The sequence below is a fragment of the Microtus oregoni genome, unplaced genomic scaffold (genome assembly GCF_018167655.1).
Source record: "Microtus oregoni isolate MIOR12 unplaced genomic scaffold, Mior012 000034F_ref0000314, whole genome shotgun sequence".
NCBI classification, from domain to species: domain Eukaryota; kingdom Metazoa; phylum Chordata; class Mammalia; order Rodentia; family Cricetidae; genus Microtus; species Microtus oregoni.
In genome coordinates, this window is record NW_024543093.1 from 14,347,987 (window position 1) to 14,369,420 (window position 21,434).

General features: G+C 45.7%; 1 protein-coding gene across 2 annotated transcripts in view; it reads left to right on the forward strand.

Moving 5' to 3' along the window:
* Positions 1-21,434, forward strand: part of Akap8l (A-kinase anchoring protein 8 like) — a 35,317-nt gene that overhangs the window by 5,961 nt on the left and 7,922 nt on the right. Inside the window, exons 2-13 of one of the 2 annotated variants that reach the window (XM_041630157.1) lie at positions 2,811-2,885; positions 10,061-10,093; positions 10,340-10,397; positions 10,500-10,580; positions 12,296-12,749; positions 12,831-12,927; positions 13,013-13,083; positions 13,423-13,486; positions 14,351-14,459; positions 15,897-16,038; positions 16,125-16,230; positions 16,433-16,563. In XM_041630157.1, coding sequence (XP_041486091.1) covers positions 2,811-2,885; positions 10,061-10,093; positions 10,340-10,397; positions 10,500-10,580; positions 12,296-12,749; positions 12,831-12,927; positions 13,013-13,083; positions 13,423-13,486; positions 14,351-14,459; positions 15,897-16,038; positions 16,125-16,230; positions 16,433-16,563 — 1,421 coding nt within the window. Of the gene's footprint in view, positions 1-2,810; positions 2,886-10,060; positions 10,094-10,339; positions 10,581-12,295; positions 12,750-12,830; positions 12,928-13,012; positions 13,084-13,422; positions 13,487-14,350; positions 14,460-15,896; positions 16,039-16,124; positions 16,231-16,432; positions 16,564-21,434 lie in introns of both variants that reach the window. The other variant, XM_041630156.1, reaches the window with a different exon arrangement.

Here is a 21,434-nt window from a genome sequence, read left to right on the forward strand (position 1 = left end):
CTACCGCCCAGCGTGAATGCCTGCTCTTAGGAGTGTGTCAAATCCATAAAACTATAGTTACAGATAATTGTGAGCCACCCCATGGGTTTTTGGATTAAACCCCTGTTCTCTGAAAGAACAGGCAGTACTCATAACCACTAAGCCATCCCTCCCATCATCTCCTCACCTCAGTGTTTCGTATAGACAGTTATTAAATCATCAGTACTTGAAATTTAAGCATCTTGGGAAGGCTCTGGACCCCTGGGGGAAAAACTAATTGAACACAACCTCTTTAGGGAGACTAGCAAAAAGTCAGTCTGTGTATTTGTGTTTTCTCCTTCCTCAAAGCCAGACTCTATTCCTTCCATGGACAGTAAAGCTGAAGCTGAGTCCACAGTTTTCTTATTTGGAGCCCTTGCACCTGGATGTATTTGGAATTCCAGCTTGAAAAAGCATGGTGTCTTCTCCTGGGGTCAGGGTACCCTATAATTAAATACACTGGGGACTAGGATATAGCTTAGTGATACATTGTTGACATACCAGAGGGATCATCCCAAGGACCACAAAGCATAAGCCTTATTAATTTTGCACCACATTCATAACAGTATCCATTCTTCCAGGTCCCAGTGTGCATTTGCTCACATTTGCAAAGGGTGCTTGCATGTTCATGAAGTGTAGTCAAGTGATTTATCTGACTTCATTCCTGTTGTTTGCTGCCTAGCTCTACTCTGCCCTGTCACAGGCCAAAGAACAGGCTTCTCTGTTCGTTAACCAATAAAAGCAACACATATACAAAAGGACTTCCCACACCATATCCCCAGTTCCGAGAGTCTTTGATTTGCAGAACTTTTTGAACTTGAAAAGGACATACCTTTTAAGAACTTTGAACAGGGAATGGGATCAGCATACTGGCTTCGATGAAGATGATATGAGATGTAGCTAAAGCATCCACCAAGGAAGCACTTGTTCAGTGTTCAGTGCTGGCTGTTGTTGCTATGGGTTTTTTTTGGGGGGGGGGGGGGGCGCAGTATCTCACTCTGTATTCCAGTGCCTTGAACTCATGGCAGTCTGCCTCATGAGTGCTGGTTCTTAGGCTGCAAACCTTCTACTGAACAACTATATAAGAATTTGTACCAGATGGATGGTATTTAACATATGTTTTTGTTGGAAATGTTGCTTTTGTTGAAAACACTATCATTAATTTTGTTATGGGCTTAGTGGTTCTTAATCATTATTTCAACACTAAGTGTAAAAAGATATACAGGATATTAGACAAGACCCCCTCTATTTAAATTAGGCATGCCTATGGGCTGGAGAGATGGCTCGGAGGTTAAGAGCACTGGCTGCTCTTCCAGAGGTCCTGAGTTCAATTCCCAGCAACCACATCTATGAGCTCACAACCATTTATGAGCCCTGGTGCCCTCTTCTGGTGATCAGGCATACATGCAGATAGAACATTGTATACATAATAAAGAATTTCTTTTAAAAATAAATAAATAAATAAATTAGACATGCCTAGAACTCAACAATCCTCCTGCCTCCGCTGTATAGGGTTACAGGTGTACGTGTGTAGCTTCATAGTGACTGCTGCAGAGTGGGTGAGTGTCCGAGTATCCCTTATCCAAATGCTTATGACCTAAAGTACTTTCAGATTTTTTTTTTTTTTTTGATTTTGGAATATCCCTAATGATGCCTTGGGTAGGGCCCAAAACTAAACAGTAAATCATTTATGTGTCACATACACCTTGTACAAATAACCTGAAGGTTTTTGTTTTGGTTAGTTTTATTTTTGAAACAGGGTCTCACTGTGTAGCCCTGACTGACTTGGAACTTTTATGTAGACCAGTGGCCTTGAACTATAAAAGATCTCTGTCACGAAAAAGAACTCATCACTCTATCCTCAGTCTCCAGAGTGATGAGTTCAAGATCAGCTCAGAGTACATACAGAGATATGTCTTTAAAAAACTAGGGAATGCCAGGTGGTGGTGGTGCTTGCCTTTAATCCCAGCACTCAGGAGGTAGAGGTAGGCAGATCTCTGTGAGTCAAGGCCAGCTTGGAGGCTTATGATTGCAATACCTAGTACCTAGGAGACTGAGACAGGAAATATGAGACAAGTTTTGAGAGAGTGAAACCTATCTCAAAAAACAAAATAGCCAGTCAAGGAGACAAGATTTTTTAACATCAACATTTTTTTTTTTTTTTTTTTTTTTTTTTTTTTTTTTTTGGTTTTTCGAGACAGGGTTTCTCTGTGGCTTTGGAGCCTATCCTGGAACTAGCTCTTGTAGACCAGGCTGGTCTCGAACTCACAGAGATCCGCCTGCCTCTGCCTCCCGAGTGCTGGGATTAAAGGCGTGCGCCACCACCGCCCGGCTACATCAACATAATTTTAAACCTAACCCCGCTTTTGTTTAAAATGAAAGTAACTGAATGATAATTTAGGTTCTCATTCACCACAATAGGCTAGAAACTTAAATGTTTATACTTTTTATGTAGTACTTGTAACAAGTTAGACATGGCTGTCTTTCCATTGGTTGTTTTCAGAGGTTTACTTAAAGTATGGAATCTTGCTGGACAGTGGTGGCGCACACCTTTAATCCCAGCACTCAGGAGGCACAGGCAGGTAGATCTCTGTGAGTTTGAGGCCAGCCTGGTCTGCAGAGTGAGTTTCAGGACAGGCTTCAAATCTACACAGAGAGACCTTATCTGGAATCTACAGGTTTTAGAAGCTTCTCAGCTGAAGGCTAGTCTCTATTGAAATGAAATATTGTCTGAGTTGCTTTGCTGTGGCTGGTTTGGGGAAATTAACCACCTTGTGCATACATTTATTTAGGCTTTGTCCAAGGATCCGAAACCACTTTGCAGTCCACATACTCTGACTCCAGCGCCCAGCCCACCTGTGATTATGGTAAGTGTGGCCCTGGTGGGAACCAGAGTGTTCTGCCTTCTGCTTGGTTACTACTGACTTTGCTGTCACACTGTCTTGCTTAACTAAATCCAGACTGTGGTCCATTTGAATAGCTTGTGCTTCTTTGGGGGCAATCTGTAAATGTAAATCTGTGTTGCAGTCAGATTGACTTTTTCACATTTTGTGAAAGTAATATTGTTCTTGCCCAGAGATACAGCTTCAGCAAATCTTGAGGATCTGGGAAGAAGCCAACCAGAGCCCAGCAGTGTTTAACTGTTGTCTACAAAATTTTCAGTAGAGAACAATACAATTGATTTACAAAATAAAATTTGCAAAAAAAAATAGTGCTTTAAGAACATTTATGATTTTTGTGTTGAGTACATTCAGAGCCATCTTCTGCTGAATGCAACTGAAAAAATTGATGGAGGAGAGGCCACGCTGTTCTTTCAGCACCCCCAGGGTCTTTGCTGTAGCCTGTCATGGAAGAACCTGACATGTCCTACTGTCTAGCTGCATTTCAGAGATTGCAGCTAGGCTAAGCCAGTGGGCACACATTGAAGGGAATTTCCAATTGATAAACCAACTGTGAACAAACAGAAGTAGCTACCCAGTGAGTCCTGCAGGTACTGCTCTGTTGCCAGTGCAGTCGAGAACTGAGAAGCTGGTCTCTAGAGTTGTTCCCTTCTTTCACAATGGGGTCCTACTGAGCCGTCTCACTGCCCTGTTTCCCTCCCTCCCTTTCCCTTTCTTTCCATTTATCATGTATGTGTTTGTGCCACTGCATGCAGTTCTCTCCTTCTACCTCTATGTGGCTTCCAGAATGAAACTCAGGTTAGTCTGCTGGATTGCCTCTATCGATTGAAAATCAATTGAAATCTATTATTATTACTGAAGTCTCTGTTCTCTTCCAGTCGCCTATTCTGTATTCATTATTGGGTAATATAAGTCTTGAAATCTGTAAGTCTTGAGTCCCATGGATTTGTACTTTTATTTTAACTTTTTGCCAGTTTTCTTTTTTAGATTTAATTGTGTTTATTTTATGTGTGTGGGTGTTTTGCCTACATGTGTGTCTGTGCACCATATGTGTGCAGTGCCCATGGAAGGAAGGCATCAGATTGTATAGCAATGGACAGATGGTTATTAGTTACCATGTGGGTGCTGAGAGGGTCGTATGTAAGGACAGCAAGAGTCCTTAACTGCTGAGTTACTGCTTCAGCTCCTGGATTTATTTTTTCTTTTCTTTTCTCTGATATTTTTGTTCGTGTTTTGAGGCAGGGGTTCAGGGGGGTCTCACCCTGTACCCTGCTGGCGTGGAACTCAGAGGAGGATCCCCTTGCCTCTGCCTCCTGAATGCTAGGATTAAAGGTTTGTACCACCTTCCTTTTCTTTTTTTTATTGTTTGTTTTGTTTGGGAGTTTTTTTTTTTTTTTTTTTTTTTTGGTTTTTCGAGACAGGGTTTCTCTGTGGCTTTGGAGCCTGTCCTGGAACTAGCTCTTGTAGACCAGGCTGGTCTCGAACTCACAGAGATCCGCCTGCCTCTGCCTCCCGAGTGCTGGGATTAAAGGCGTGCGCCACCATCGCCCGCCCGGCATGTTTGGGAGTTTTTTTAAGACAGAGTTTCTCTGTGTAGCTGTGGCTGTCCTGGAACTCTTTTTTTGTTTGTTTGTTTGTTTGTTTTTTTGTTTTTGTTTTTCAAGACAGGGTTTCTCTGTAGCTATTGGAGCCTGTCCCAGAACCAGCTCTTGTAGACCAGGTTGGCCTCGAACTTACAGAGATCCACCTGCCTCTGCCTCCCGAGTGCTGGGATTAAAGGCATGCACCAACACTGCCTATCCTGTCCTGGAACTCTTATATAGACCAGGCTGTCTTCAAAGTCACAGACAATCACCTTTATCTGCTTCCCAAGTGCTGGAATTACAGGCATTTGCCACATATCTGGCTGGTTTTTTTTTTTTAACGCTTTTTAAAAAATTGTTAGTGCTGGAAAGATGGCTCAGTGCTTAAGAGTACTGCCTACCTGTCCAAAAATCCTGAGTTCAATTTCCAACAATCCACACGGTGACTCACAGCCATCTGTAATGTGTTCTGATGCCCTTTTCCGGCCTGCAGGCATACATGGAGGCAGAACCACTGTATATATAATAAATAAATCTTTTTTAAAAATTGTCTTGCTTATAATTTGCTTTCTTTTGTGCATAAAAATTTAAAATCATTTCATCTTTTTTTTTTATCAAAATAAATCCCGAAGAGATTTTTGTTTTGTTTTGATACAAGGTCTCACTATGTAACCCTGTCTGGATTGGAACTTGATATATAGGCCAGACTGGCTTTAAACTCACAGATTTGCCTGCTTCTGCCTAGTAATATTAAAGGCATTTTGTACCACCATTTTTAGTCATACTTTGACTTTTTAATTAATTTCTTTTTATTTTTAAAATTTCATTTATATGAATGTTTTAGCTACATTTATATTTGTGTATCACTTATGTGCCTGGTGCTCTTAGAAGACAGGAGAGGACATTGACTCCCCTAGTACTGGAGTTACATCATAAATTCTGTGTTGATATCTACCCTTGTATTAGTTAGGATTCTTTAAAGGATCAGGACTAATTGTGTGTGCTTGTGCTTGTGTATGTGTACATGTTAAAAAAGGGGTTTATTAGAGTGGTTTATAGGCTGTGGTCCCAGCAATCCAACAATGGCTGTCTCCTGTTGGAAATATCAAGAATTTGGTAGTGTCCACAAGACTGGATGTCTCAGCAGTCCTAATCTGATACTGGAGTCCTGGAAGATTCCTAGGGAACTGCTGGTCTCCAGTCTGCACTGGTCTCCTGAAGAAGGTTCTCAGACCAGTGAAGGAATGCCTCAGCAGCAGGATAGATGAACTTGCCAGCGAGAGAGAGGGCAAGCAGGCAAAGAGCAAAAGCTTCCTTCTTCCATGTCCTTTTATGTGGGCTGCCATCACAAGGTGTGACTCACATTTAGGGTAAATTCACACCTCAAATGATCCAGGCAAGAAAAATCCCTCAGAGGCTACCCAGCTGCTTGGGTTTTAGTTGATTCCAGATGTCAAGTCCAGATGACAGCCGACCTTAGCCATCACAACCTGGTATCTCACTGCACAGGTAGATTATAGTCTTTAATGGTATCCAGTAAAGCATGTTTACTTGGTCTATTGGTGTCTCTTACTGTGGTTCTCTCCTCTTTTTGAGACAGGATCTTGTTTTGTATCACCAGATGGCATGGAACTTTTTGTCAGTCCTCCTGACTGTCCTTCCTCAATGCTGAGTTTATAGGTGTAGAGGACCATACTTTACTTTCTTTTAAAATTTCCTCTGCTAGCCAAGAGTAGTGGCACAAGCCTTTCATCAGTACTTGGGAAACAAAGGTAGGCAGATCTCTGTGAGGTTCGAGGACAGCATGGTCTATGTAGCAGTGCAACCAGGGCTACATCGTGAGATCCTGTCTCAAAAATAACTATGCTGGGTGGCATTGGCATTTGCCATTAATCCCAGTATTGGGGAGGCAGGGGCAGGTGGATCTCTGAGTTTGAGGTCAGCTTGGTCTACAGAGCAAGTTCCAGGACAACTAGGGCTACACAGCAACCCTGCCTCAAAAACCAATATGTACATACATACATACATACAGTTTCTTTTGTCATCCATGAACTCATTCCCTGTGGACAAAGTCAGTAGAAATGCTTTTTCTGAAGAGTCAGGTCTGTGGACACACATTCTAGGTCCAGCTTCCTTTCTGCCCCCACGCCTGAAAATCCATCAGAGAGTTGCCTTCATTCCAGGTATAGCAACTAGCATATAGTGAATGCTTGCCCAAAGGGACTCCTGTAGCCCATGTAGACATTAAACTTGTGATCCTTCCAAGTAAATGTGATTGTAGGCCTGTGCTTAACATCTGGTGGCAATCCTGTCATGGGGGTCATTTGTCTGTCTTTGAAATGTAAAGAAGTCGTCCACTGACTCACTCCCACTACCTTCCCTGTGCTTCCTCCTTGGTAGCTAAACCCTTGATGATACTTACAGCCTGCCCCACAAACAGAGTTCAAATGTGTTTGTGCTTGCCTCCCAGACCTTCTTCCTAAGAGCTGATGTCCACTGTTTCTGGTATTGTTAATCAACGCTGTGGCCAGGCTCTGATTCTCCTTGTGATTCTGCTGACCTTTCTTGCCTGTGGACATGACTCCTGGATCACTTTTCTTTATAAGGTCTTTCTCTTCCATATGTTCTCTAAACAGCAAGCTGCATTCTAGTATGAACAACATCTAGGAGTTGGGTTGCTCTGAGATACTTGCTGCACAGGCACAAGGTTTGGGTTTCCCCATCCGGAGAGGATGTTTGCTTTCTGAGCTCTCATGCCACAGATTATTAAATGTAGTAGTCTTCTAGAATTTCTTAGCTGGTCTCGATCATCTTCCCATTTTGTTGTATATAGCCCGAATGTAGATGGTTTCCTGTTATCAGGGGTTTCTGTCTGGTTCTCACATTTGCTAAGTTCCAAAAAATCACACAGAGGTCTACATTAGCTATAAACTGATTGGCCTAGTAGCTCAGACTTCTTATTAACCCTTATAACTTATATTAGTTATATTATAACTTACATTATTCATATCTGTTTGCCACGTGTCTCGGTACCTTATTCAGCGAGTCACATCTTGCTTCTTCTGTGGCTGGGTCAGGACGGCAGACCAAGCTTTCCTCTTCCCAGAATTCTCTGTTCTCATTGACCACCTCTACTTCCTGTCTTGTCCCACCTATACTTCCTGCCTGGCTACTGGCCAATCAGCGTTTATTTAAAATATAATTGACAGAATACAGACCATTGTCCCACACCATTTCCATTTAATTTCCCCATTTCTCTGTCATTCACTAGCTGTCTTCTCGCTGTGGTTTAGTTTCCTGCCTAAGGTTAAGTATAGTTTGTCTGTCAGTGGAGCAGAGATAGCATGCACTAGGAGTTGACTGGGGCTCTCCCCAGAGGGACTAGCAGAGGCGTCTGTGCTTGTGTCCCTCTGGGAAATCCCATTGACTCAGTTCTCATGTGACTTTTGCACCTTTGGACTTCACTCTCCTAAAGGTATGGATTTTTACTACCTGTGATCAGACTTAGAGTACATTTAGTTTATGATTCAGATTGTTCTTTTTTTTTTAACTTTTTTTTTATTGAGAAAAGAAAAAAAAAAAACAAATTTCCTCCTCCTCCCAGCCTCCCATTTCCCTCCCCCTCCTCCCACCCTTCTCCCCCTCCCCCCACTCCTCTCCCCCTCCCTCTCCAGCCCAAAGAGCAGTCAGATTTCCCTGCCCTGTGGTAAGTCCTAGGTCCTCCCCCCTCCGTGCATTTCTAGGAAGGTGAACATCCAAACTGGCTAGGCTCCCACAAAGCCAGCACATTACGTAGGTTCAAAACCCCGTGCCATTGTCCTTGGGTTCTCATCAGCCCTCATTGTTCGCCATGCTCAGAGAGTCCAGTTTTATCCCATGCTTTTTCAGTCACAGTTCAGCTGGCCTTGGTGAGCTCCCAATAGATCAGCTCCACTGTCTCAGTGGGTGGGTGCTCCCCTCGTGGTCCCGACTTCTTTGCTCATGTTCTCCCTCCTTCTGCTCCTCATCGGGACCTTGGGAGCTCAGTCCAGTGCTCCAGTGTGGGTCTCTGTCTCTGTCTCCATCCATCACCAGATGAAGGTTCTATGATGATATGCAAGATATTCGTCAGGGGTTATACTTTCCCAACACGGTGTTTTGTTGTTTGTTTTGTTTTGTTTTGAGACAGTTTTAAAAAATATGATACAGTCTCATAGTCTGGAATTTCCTGTGTAGACCTTGATGACCTTGAATTCACAGAGTTCTGCCTGCCTCTGTCCCCTGAGATTTTTTTAAGCAGGGTCTCACTATGTAGCCAAGGATGGCCTGGGACTTATTGTGTAGCCTAAACTTGTTTTGAACTTGAACAGATCCTTCTGCCTCTGAAATGCTAGAATTACAGGTGTACATCACCAGGATTGGTTCTGGGAACTGCTGATTGTCTGTCCTTCCCCTGCTGAATTGTGCACCTAGTAGCTATGATGGCATCATTCAAGGACTTCTTGGCCCTCCCTCCCTGTTAAGGCAGATGTTTAGGGTTCCTGGGCCATCTGTTTCCCTGCTCCAGTTGGGTGATAGGATGTGTTACATGGCTTTTCCTGGAGCATTGGGAACAAATGTCTATACCCTAAGTATAGTTGAATGTGTGTGTGTGTGTGTGTGTGTGTGTGTGTGTGTGTGTGTGTGAAGAAAATCCAGTTCAGTCTAGCTTGGTGAACCTGAGTTTAATTGGGGTTACTTACAGGAGCATGGGTGAGGGGTTATTTCTAGGAGAGCATATAATTTACAGGCATCTACATCACAGAAGAGTCTTCCTCAAAGCAATTATTAACTGTTCATGTGTCTTTGGGTAGGGAAGGAGCCTTGTGTGCTGTTCACTGCTTTCCTAAGTGAATTCAGGTAGACTCAGTCTTGTCAGGACATCATGAGGGCAGCAACACCTGATCTGATTTTAAGACAGCAATGGCCATGTAATACTCAGAGGGCAGAGTTCCACCGCAGTATGATGACTTCATTGTGAATATGTACTTTTTGTACAGTAGCTTGTTGTAATATTTATCCTTTCAGTAAATCAGTCACCAGTCATTCAGTCATTTGTTATTTTATAATGCAGGATAAAACTCTATCTCTGACTTTTATCCCTAGACCTCATTGCTAAAACGTAATTGACTAGCTGTGTTTGATGTGTTTATATACAAGGCTCCTTAGGCCTTACACTTGCTAGGAAGACCCTGTAACTTGTAGTCTCTGAGGCACTGTGAGCTCTTTTCTTCCTCCAGTTAGTGCTTATCTTATAAGCACTTATAAGTCTGTAGGGAAGAAGTGTAGAAGCCAAGTTTATTACCTGAGAGGGTTGGAAACAGGAGGCTCCTTAAATACCCATGTCCCCAGAGCCCCAGAATGCTGAATATCAGGGCAAGGAGTGGCCAGGTATGTCTGTGTGATATTGTTCAATGTATAGCACCTTGGAAAGTTGAGTCAGATACTGAGAGCAATTGTACTTTTTAATTAAATTGTATTAAGCTAAAGTTCATATACTAGAAGCTATTGTAGAAATAATTGCCCTTTTGCTTTTTGTAGGATATGGAACTTGGAACTCTGGGACAAATAGAGGCAAGTATCTGGCCATCCTCATCTTCTTTGGACAGTTATGTTTCTCTAACTGCCCATGTGATCAAGCAGGGTTTAGGTGGATGTCTCTGAGGCTGGCACAGGAAGCCTACCCAGCCTCAAGTGGCTAAGAGTTCCCCTATCTTGTTTTTGACCAAAAACACTTTTTGTTTTCCTGTGTTTGTCTCTGTTTCCTCCTCCCTTCTTCTCACCTCCTCTGTCTTTGACCCTCTGTCTTCCTAACTACAGGCTACGAGAACTATGGTTATGGCTATGGCTATGGCCAGGATAACGCCACCAACTATGGGTATGGTATGGCCACTTCACACTCTTGGGAAATGGCTAACTCTGACACAAATGCAAACCCTAGTGCCTCGGGTAGCGCCAGTGCCGATTCCGTTTTATCCAGAATTAACCAGCGCTTAGATATGATGCCGCACTTGGAGACAGACATGATACAAGGAGGTGTGTACGGCTCAGGTGGAGAAAGGTGAGTCTGGGTGCTGCTAGGGGCTAAGGCTCTTCAGGGTTGACACTCCTGTCTGCTGGAACCTTTCCTGAACACTCCTAGGTGTCTGCTTTATCTCCCCTTGCTCTGTGCTTCCCAGATGCTGTGCTCCTAATGAGGTCCATTGTGCTTTCCTTTTCTGACCTGTCATCCTCCCTGCTAACCCCCTATTTCCACCTCCTCTGTGTGCAGGGGGACAGCAGGCCCCTGTTGTCTTGACTATACCCACAGAATAACTCCTCAGAAGTAAAATATCTAATGTCTCCCTTCAAGACAGCTAGGTATTCAGTCCAGATCATGGCATCTCACATAGTGCCAGGGCAGGACAAATTGGGTTTGGTGAGAAGAATGAGATAAGCCTTTGGGGATAACCACTGGGAGCCAGGTCATCTCCACCCTAGAGGCTAGTCAGATAAGAGTACTTAATGGCCACTTGCTGGTGCCTTATAAATGTGAACTGAATTTGTTGAAAGCACCCCTGGGAGAAATTTTGTCCTAGTTTTGTGGATAGGTCTACTGAAGTGCAAGCAGGTCACTCTTTGCCTGAATATAAGTAAATGGTGGAACTGTACCTCCCCCTCAGATCCGTCCCGCAGCTGAGGATCCCATATGTGTGTTGTCATTGACTGAATTGATTGTGGTTTGGTTAGGGGCAGTGCTTGTGTCATAGTAAGAAGGGCACATATATTTCTAGCATAGGATGAAGGGAAGCTGGATAGCTTCGAAAAGTAGATAGGGCAGATCAAGCAGTGAGGAGGTAGGGACTGGTCTGGTCACTGAGAGGACCAAATAGTCTCAGGGCTCCTAGAGAAGAGCAAGAGACTTGGCTTACATGGCTCACACTGCTGCAGGGTAGCTTGCTATAGCGTAGAAACTTGGAATCAGTGCCTGGAATAAATGGCAGGTGCCATATCTTTTGTAACTGTTGATGCTTCCTAGTGAGGCTTGGAGAAGAAAATACAGATAGGACCATATATCTGTGAGGTATGTGGGAAGTGAGCCTAAGCATGGGCTATAGTTGAAGGCAAGCCATCTCTGTCCTCAACAGGTGGTCCAGCCTCCTTACTAGGTCCTGTGTTGAGATTTATGTTTGCCTATTTTCAGTGCTGGAGCTAGAAACCCCAGCCTTGAAGCTAGGCAAATGCTCTTCAGCTGGACTACAAACCCAGCCTTTTCTGACCCCTTGGTAAGCTCATAATATCCCCCAAGAAATGTTGCACATTTCCTCTCGCTTGTTCAAGGTAGTAAGAGTTTTACAGGATTTAAGGGTACTCCCAACCATCAAAGATGAAACTAGCCCAGTGTTGTCACAGGTATTGAAAAAAACATTCTTTGTTCTTGACTTTGCTCATAAGGAACAGCTTTGACCATTGTAATTGCCATAGTTTAAATACTTTTGGAAAACTCTGGAGGCAGCTTTGTCCCTCAGTTGAATAAGAGCTAGCCTTCCCTCTGTCACTGCTTAGGGTTCCCAGGCAAGTGCATGGTTATGTTCAGGTTCACTTGAAGAGCTCTTGCTGCCCCTGATGTTCTACTCTGTGGCCTTTCTGAGCAGTAAGCCTGTCTCACAGCCTTTTCTGTTATAGGACTAAGATTGGGGATGACTGAGCAGGATGTGGCAAGAGCAGTAGTCTAGGCCAGTTGGAGTTGAGGAGCTCCAAGGGGCTCTCCCTGATGCTTGTCATCTGTCTCCACAGATATGACTCCTATGAGGCCTGTGACTCAAGGGCCATCCTGAGTGAACGAGACCTCTACAGGTCTGGCTATGACTATGGCGAGCTTGATCCTGAGATGGAAATGGCCTATGAAGGCCAATATGATGCCTACCGTGACCAATTTCGAATGCGTGGAGGAGATACATTTGGTCCAAGGGCTCAGGGCTGGGCCCGGGATGCCCGGAGTGGACGGCCAATGGCCTCGGGCTATGGGCGCATGTGGGAAGACCCCATGGGGGCCCGGGGCCAGTGCATGCCTGGTGCCTCCCGGCTGCCTTCCCTCTTCTCCCAGAACATCATCCCCGAGTATGGCATGTTCCAGGGCATGCGTGGTGGGGGTGCCTTCTCTGGTGGCTCCCGATTTGGCTTCGGATTTGGCAATGGCATGAAGCAGATGAGGCGGACCTGGAAGACCTGGACCACAGCCGACTTCCGGGTAAGTCAGCTGGTGTACCTCTCCTGATCCTTGCTGGGGTACAGCTACCATCTCTAACTTGGCTGCTTCTTTCTGACCCAGACCAAAAAGAAGAAGAGAAAGCAGGGTGGCAGTCCTGATGAGCCAGACAGCAAAGCTACCAGAACAGACTGCTCAGACAACAGTGACTCAGAGAATGGTAAGTTGTTCAGCCTGGGGCCTGCTTCCTGTTCCCTGCCCCCAAGGGACTCCTCAACTGAGCTTATCTATTCTCCCCCTTGCAGATGAAGGCACTGAGGGGGAAGCTGCAGAGGGTACTGAAAGTGCTGAGGCTATGGAGAAAGGCTCCCGAGCAGTAAGTAACCCTAGACCCAGGCTCTTGGTCTCTGCAGGTAGGGCCTAGGAGGACTGAACTGGCTTGAAGAATCACAGGCTTTGTTACAAGGGTCACAGACTATGTGGTATCACCTGTATGCATGGGTGGTGAGTGGCCAGCAGAAGGAGGCTGTGTATCTGGGGGAAGAGTACAGACCACTTCACCAGCTATGTGTTTCCTTGGAAGAGATGGGGATATGCAGGCTTCTATGCAGCAGGTGATGGGAAGGGGTGATGCTCCCAGTTCTGACCTTTAATCCTTTAGAGCCAGTATAAGTAACTGCCCTTTTAAAAGTTGAATTTTAAAATTGTATGTTAGGAAGGAGAGGACGAGGAGGGAAAAGAGGATGGGAGAGAAGAAGGCAAAGAAGATTCAGAGAAAGGTAAGTTTTCCAGGGGAGCCTAGGTACTGGGGAGGCTCTTCCAGGTGCTGATAGTGGGAGGGATCCAGCTGAGGGCAGGGTTGTGGCAGAAATATGGCTGGCTGGGGACCTTATGGGACTGGGTATGTGTAGAAAGGACCTCTTCTTACTTTGTGCCCTCCCAGTCTGCCTGTTTTTCCTAAGCGGAGGTTATAGATGGTATGGCCCCCAGCCTAGCACTTTGGTTTTGCCTTCAGGTGGGGCCAGCAAGCAAAAGTGTGGGGAGCCCCAGGCACACCCCCTCCCCTTGGTCCCTCAGTAACACACAGTTCCAAGTCCTCAGTGGCTGGTGTCCGAGCTGGGACCCTTGGTGCAGTTTTTACGGCTCTGGTTTGCGTGTCCTCTCCCTTAGCGCCTCTCCAGCCCTTGTTGGGAGTCCGTGTCCCCCCATCTGAGTGATGAGCGCCAGCAGGTACCTAACAGTAAATCCAGCCTCAGCCCACTGTTGCCGCGGTGCCCGGTGGGGGGTGGGCAGGGCCATGTGAACGGCCTCCTTGCATCCCGCCACCCAGTCCCTCTGAACACGCCTGTGTTCCCACCAAGACAGCCTGTCTTTGCCTTCCAGCTTCTCTGCACCCACTCTGCAGAGAGTGAGGGTGTTCCGGAAAATGGAGGGGTCAGTACATGTTCCCCCTCTCCTGGTGCCTAAGCCAAATCTACTTCGTGCTAAGCCCAGGGCACCGAGCCCTGCTCATGGCCTGAGGCTTTATGTATACAGCTGCTCTCAGATGGACCCTCTGGAGTGGACAGCGGGTGATCAGCCACAGGTCACAGGGTCTAATTTGTTCGAGTCCTGCTGGTAATTCTGCCTTTCTGTTACCACAGGGGCCCTGACCGCCCAGGATGAGAGCAGCCAGGCCAAGCGCAAGTTGCAGGCAAGCAAGAAAAGCCAAGACAAACAGAAAAAGCGACAGCGAGACCGTATGGTGGAAAGGTAACTAACTGTCTTCCCTCCATCCCTCTGCCTCCGCCTGGCTCTGGGGCTGCCACCAGGAGAGCAGGGCCATAGCTCTGCCATCTCGCCGCCCTCTGGCCTCCCTTGGGAGCTGCCACCTGCTCTGCTGTGCATGGACCCTGCTTCCCGCCAGGCCCAGCTCCCAAGTCCTGACTCGTCCCCTGCCCCTCTGTGGCCACCTGGCGACCGCTGCCATCTATGGCCTGAGACCTGGCACTGCTCAGCACCATTACCCAGAAGTTCCAGCGCTAGGTCACTCAGCGCACAAGCCCTGAGGTGCGCAGGGGGCCTGATGCCCCTGAGGGAGGGGGCCAACTCATCAGAGACTCAAGGTCCAAGGCGCCTGTGCCACCCCAGCTAGCTGCCAAGAGGCCACCGCCGTGCCCAGGAGAGATGACAGCACCTGTGGGCTATGGCAGCCTCTGGGTCTGCTGTTGGCCCTGCCCACCGGCCCTACCAGGCCGGGCCTGTCTGTGGCTGAGCCCTTCACGTCCCTTGGTCGGGTCTGTCTGCCCTCAGGGCTCCCGCACTGGCGCTTGCCTCCTCGCCTCAGACTCTTGCTCTTGCTGGACCCTCCACTCAGCCTCGCCGGCGCCCGGCCCCTGGGCTCTTCAGACAAAGCTGACCCCGTGGCCCAGATAAGGACGTCCGGCAGAGGTAGGGACCCGCCCCGAGGCCTCGGTGGCGGCTGGCCTCCTCCGCCCCTTGCCACGGAGGCCTGTTCCAGCCCAGGCCCTAGACCCCAGGCTTCTGCTGTGGACACGAGGCCCAGACAGAGCACCTCGCCCAGTGATTCCAGGCTGCCCTCTGGCAGGCCAGGCGGGCACCCTTCTTCCAGCTCAGACTGGTCTCTTCTTGGAAGAGGAAGATGAGGCAGCAGGTGCCCAGGCCTGCTGCCTACCATCCCTCCTGACACCACCCCCAGGCATTCTGAGCAGAGGATGGGCTGGGCGTTTGAGTCCCCCCGACCCCAGAAGGAAGATGCAGCACCTTTTCAGGCACTGCCTCGGGACTGCGTACTCCACTCTGCACCTCAGGGCCTCCTGGCTCTCGCCAGGGCATCCTTCCTTCTGGTCCCCAGCTGGGCCAAATGCACAAGCTCCTGCCCAGCCTTGCTAGAGAGGCCCTCCGACAACCTTCCAGCGACTTTGCCTGTTTGCAGCAGCAGCTGCCTCGGGTTCAACCTCCTGCCTGTGGGAAGAAAGAGTTCTTCCCCTAATCCCTACGTTGCTGTAACTGCAGCCTGCAGACTGTCCCCTTCTGTTCCTGACCCTGTCAGTCCCAGCCTATCCCTCTGCTGGGACTGCACTTCAGTTCGAGGCCTGTTTTCAAGGCCTCCAGCTGGGTTGGGTAACATAGCAGTAACACTCCCTAGGATCCTTGCAGCCTCAGCTGTTTGTTTCCCTCCTGTGGCAGGATCCAGTTTGTGTGTTCTCTCTGCAAATACCGGACCTTCTATGAGGATGAGATGGGTAGCCACCTTGACAGCAAATTCCACAAGGAACACTTCAAATATGTAGGCACCAAGCTTCCCAAGCAGACAGCTGACTTCCTTCAGGTGAGCTTCTGAGCAGCACATCTGCTGCTGGTTTCTCCAGTCTCTGGAACCCCTGGGCCTGGCCCAAACATCTGTGTCTCCAATAGGAATATGTCACCAACAAGACCAAGAAGACAGAAGAGCTCCGAAAAACTGTGGAGGACCTTGATGGTCTGATCCAGCAAATCTACAGAGACCAAGATCTGACCCAAGGTGAGGAGGTTCTATCCCAGCAGGACGGCTGCCACCAGGTAGGCCCCCAGCCTGCCCTTCTCTGCTTCTCAATGCAGTGACATGATGGTCCTCTGTTCAGAGTCTCAGGCTTGGATGGAAGTGGCAGGGAAAGTTAAGAAGCTAATCCGATGTCTTTGGCACTTGAGACCAGTGATGACTGCTTTCTTCTGCCCCACTACAGAAATTGCTCTGGAGCATTTTGTAAAGAAGGTGGAGGCAGCCCATTGTGCAGCCTGTGACCTCTTCATCCCCATGCAGTTTGGAATCATCCAAAAGCATCTTAAGACTATGGATCATAACCGGAACCGCAGGGTGAGTTGGGGCCCAGGTATCCTCTGATAGGGTTGTAGCCTCTGCTTGCCCATGAGACTGTGAGGGAAGCAGGGGCAAGATGGAAGGCCAAGGAGATACATGCCCTCTTTGACAGAGGTGACAATGAACTGAACTTTTAAGGAGCACCTTGGGATATGTGTCCTTCATATGCACAAGGATCAATAGCTAAATTAGTTTCAGAAAACAGGCCAACAAATAATACTGATGTGGCTTAAAGAGAGAAGGGAATTAGCTTCAGAGGCTTGCTTCTGTCATTGGCAGTGTTCAAGTAGTCAAGTAAAAGTATTAAAGTTAATAATGAGCTAGAGACATTTGCCATGAAGGATATAGGGAGCTGCTCTGGGGCCATGTAGATAAGAATGACTTTGGGAATGAAGAAGAGAAATGCTGGCAATGCAGGAATAGGACACTGGCCTGTGGGAGGAACCAGGAGCCCTGGATGATTCCCATTCCTAGGAACTGAGTAGATGGTGGTGCTGCATTGATTGCAGACAGAAGAAGTGCATGTTTTGTGATGCAGGGGAAAAAGCACACTTAGTAAGAAAGTTAGTGAATCGTGACTTGTTTTCCAGTGTGTTCCCAGACTTTTCTTTGGCCAGAGTATGTGGTGTGTGTTTATTTTGGTGGCTTTTGTTTTCTTGTGTTTTGACCTTATAATTATATCATTTTCCCCTTTCCTTTTCTTCTCCCAAATCCTCCATGTGCCTCTCCTACTTTTCTTTCTCTGACATTCGTGGCCTCTTTTTCTTTCATTGTTGTTACATATGAGAATATGTGTGTGCACATGCGCTTGCACGCAAGCATGCTCATGTCTGTTTGTCTTTTCCTAACTAGGTAAGTGCAACCTTCTCAGCCTGCATAATGTCATTTGTATGCTTATTCTTCGGGACTGATTTAAAATTGGATAACCAAGTGTTGCACTCTTCCCTGAGGAAGACTGTTTCTCCTATTCTCAGCATTCTTTAGTTGCTTATAGTTCTTTGTCTAGGATAAGTCCTCTTGAGTTTTCCATTCCACAATAGCATGTCTGTTGGTTTCATCCTGTCCTTTTCAAGTAACGTTTAGGAAGCCGTGTTATGAGATTTCATGTATGTAGCTTCTGATATTTCTAGAAGATACAATCTCAGCAAATTCCCTGTTCCTTTAGCTCTTACAATCTTTTACCCCTTCTTCCTCAATGATTACTGAGCCTTAGACTCAAGAGTTATGTTGAAAATGTATCCTTTGGAACTGGACTCTGCATATATTGATTGGTTGTGGTTTTCCCCTAATGGTCCCTGACTTTTACAAAGAGAAGTATCCTTGATGGTGATTGAAGACTGCACTTATCTGTGGGGATAATGACAAGTATTTAGAATGTATCTCAGGGTTATGCTGGTTTAGTAAAGTGGTAGTTGTAGGTTCTCCTCCAAGATCCATGACTTCATTAGCTCTGGGTAGCTGGTTAGGTTTCCTGTCCCAGGCATGAGTTCTCTCCTGTTGAACAGGCCTTAAGTCCAATTAGGGAAAGAAGGTTGTAGTTGTAGAGTGCATTGTATTAATAAAATGTAGGAACAATTAGCAATAACTAAGAAAATATAAAGTCAGAATTTTGCCTGTGATGAAATTACAAGTGAGTTAATTTTAGTGCAGTTTAAATGCTACACGTTTGAAAGTTCCAAACTAGCCAGATATGATGGTGGCTCACACCTGTAAACTAGCCAGATATGATGGTGGCTCACACCTGTAAACTAGCCAGATATGATGGTGGCTCACACCTGTAAACTAGCCAGATATGATGGTGGCTCACACCTGTAATCCCAGCACATGGGAGGCCAAGACAGAAGGGTTGTTGTTAGCTCCAGGCCAGCCTGGGCTTCTGAGTAAAGCTCTATTCAAGAAAGAAAAGAGCCGGGCAGTGGTGGCACACACCTTTAATCCCAGCACTCAGGAGGCAGAGGCAGGCAGATGTCTGTGAGTTCGAGGCCAGCTTGGTGACAAAATACCTGACCATTAAAGCAACATAAAGAAGATGAAGTTTAGGGCTGGAGAGATGACTCAGCAGTTAAGAGCACTAGCTGCTCTTCCAGAGGTCCTGAGTTCAATTCCCAGCAACCACATGGTGTCTCTCAACCATCTGTAACGAGATCTGGTGCCCTCTTCTGGCCTGCAGGCATACATGCAGGCAAAATGCTGTGTACAAAATTAATTAATTAATTTTGAAAAGAGGGTGAAGTTTATATTGGTTCACAGTTCAAAGGTACAGTCCACCATGGTAGGGAAGCCATGGTAGCAGAATTTTGGGACAGCTAGTCCCATTATGTAACACCATGGACACAGCCAGTCTTGGCTTCTTATAATCATCTCAGGTCTCAGGGTCACAGAGACAGGTAGGTTTCTAAAGCTCTTTGATCAACCAGTCTAGATAAATTGATGAGCTTCAGGTTCAATGAGGGATCCTGAATCAAAACACAAGCACACATACACTAACTAGTACACACCCTATATATAGACACAACTTTTTTTTTTATTAGAATTCAGTGGTTTTGGGTAGATCCCACAGACCGCAGAGGTCTACAACCACACCACAGTCGGCTATAGAACATACTAGCTGTTACCTACCCCTAACTTTTCATTCAGCCCTGGTTCTAGGAAGTTTCCAGTTTACTGTTTATTTGCCTATTTCTGACATTACTTATAGATACTCAAATAATGCGTGGTCTGTGATTGCTTCTTTCTCTGTGAGCATGGCATTTTCAGGGATCTCTACATTGTACCATGTATCAATTTCATTCTATGTATGGATTAATATATTCATTGTCTAAATATATTGGGTTTTGGTTTGGCTTGGTTTGGTTTTTCAAAACAGGGTTTCTCTGTGTAACTGCTTTAGCTCTTAGACCAGGCTGGCCTCAAACTCACAGGGATCCGCCTGCCTCTGCCTCCCAAGTGCTGGGATTAAAGGCGTGCACCACCACTGCCCTGCTTATTTTGGTTTTTTAAATTCACTCATCTTCTTAGGCAGTGGTTTTCAACCTTCCTAATGCTGTAACCCTTTAATACAGTTTCTTATATTGTGGTGACCCAACCATAATTATTTTTTTTGCTATTTCATAATAATTTTGCTACTGTTATAAATGTAAATATTGATATGTGACCCCTGTGAAAGTCATTCAACCCCTCCCCCTAGGGATCCTGACTCACAGGTTGAGAACCACTGCTCTTAGGCATTTGAGTTGTTTCCAGCTTTTGGCTATAAAGAATAATGCTCTTAGGAACATTTGTTTACCAGTTAACGTGTGGGCATGTTTTTTATTTCTCTTGGCTATATATTTAGGGATAGAATGTCTGCATTAAAGTATAACTCTTAATTGCTTTAAGCAACTATGACATTGTTTTCCAGAGTAGCTACACTATTTTATATACTCACAGGCATCATGGAAATGTTCAAACTTCTCTATATTCTCACCAATGTTATTTGTTTGAGATGAGGTCTCATGTAACCCAGACTGACCTCTTTATGTAGCTGAACTCCTGCTCCTCCTGTCTGGAATTATAACCATGTGTCCCCGTGCCAAGTTTATATACTGTTGGAGATCAGTCTGTGGCCTTATGCATGCTAAGCAAGCAGTCTGCCCACTGAACTTACATCCCCAGCCTTTTCAACAATGTTTACTACCTAACACTTGGTCTAGCCATCCTAGTGAGTAAAAAGTGATATTTTTGGAGCTACCTAGATCATTTAAAAATTGTGTTGTTTTCAGTTATTATGGTTATTGTATTGCTCTTAGATGTTTTTTGTTTGTATTGCTGTGGATTGAATATAGGACCTTGTTCATGCTAAGCTAGCAGTCTTTAACTAAACTATATCCTCAGTCTTAGAATTCTTTGTATATTTGAGACATAAGTCCCTTATATGATAGGATTTGCAAATTTATTTTTACCATTTTGTAGGTTTTTCCACTTTATTTTTTCCAGAGTATCACTATATTGCTCTGAATGTCCTGGAATTCACAGCATAGACTAGGCTGGCCTCAGACATATCGGCATGCCTCTTGCTCCCAAGTGCCAGGATTAAAGGTGTGCACCACCACTGCCCAGATGTTTTTTCACTTTCTTGATGTGTCTTTACTTCACAGAAGGATTTGTTAATGTTATTGTTGTTTTAAAATTATTTAAATGTTATTTTTCAGTGTGTACCTGTGTGTGCATGCATGTGTACACACGTGAGTGCAGTTGTCTGTTGAAGTCAGAAGAGGGCATCAAACCACTGGAGTTAGAGCTACAGGGGGTTGTAAACCATCTAATATGAAGACTAGGAACACACTCAGGTCCTGGAAAAGCAATGCATGCTCTTAACCCCCAGCCATTTCTCCAGCCCCTCACAAATGGTTTTTGTTTGCTTGCTTGCTTGTCCGTTTTGCCATCCTGGAATTGAACAAACCTAGAACTTTGTATGTGTAGGCAAGCATTTTAGCACTGAGTGACATCCTCAGCTGTTTTATTTTGAGGCATGATCTCACAGTATAGGTCAGGCTGGCCTGGAACTCGCTAGGCTGCCCCCAGATGGCCTGGAACTGAAAATCTTCCTGCTTTAGCCACCTGAGTACTTGGATTATAGGCATGCACTGTCACAGCCAGCCAAAAAAGATTGATTTGGTTATTGTATGCTATTTAGTTTTATGTTTAACTTGTCATTTTCTCTGAAAAAAATCTAGTTAGTAGTCTGATAGACTTATGTTGAGTTTTAGATGAATTTGGGAAGTCCTATTTTACAATATTGTTTTCTGTTGCTTCTTAGTGCGGTTGTCAGAGTGTTACTCTTACAGTGTTGTCTTCTATTGGATGATTACTTTGGGGGGTTGTTTGTT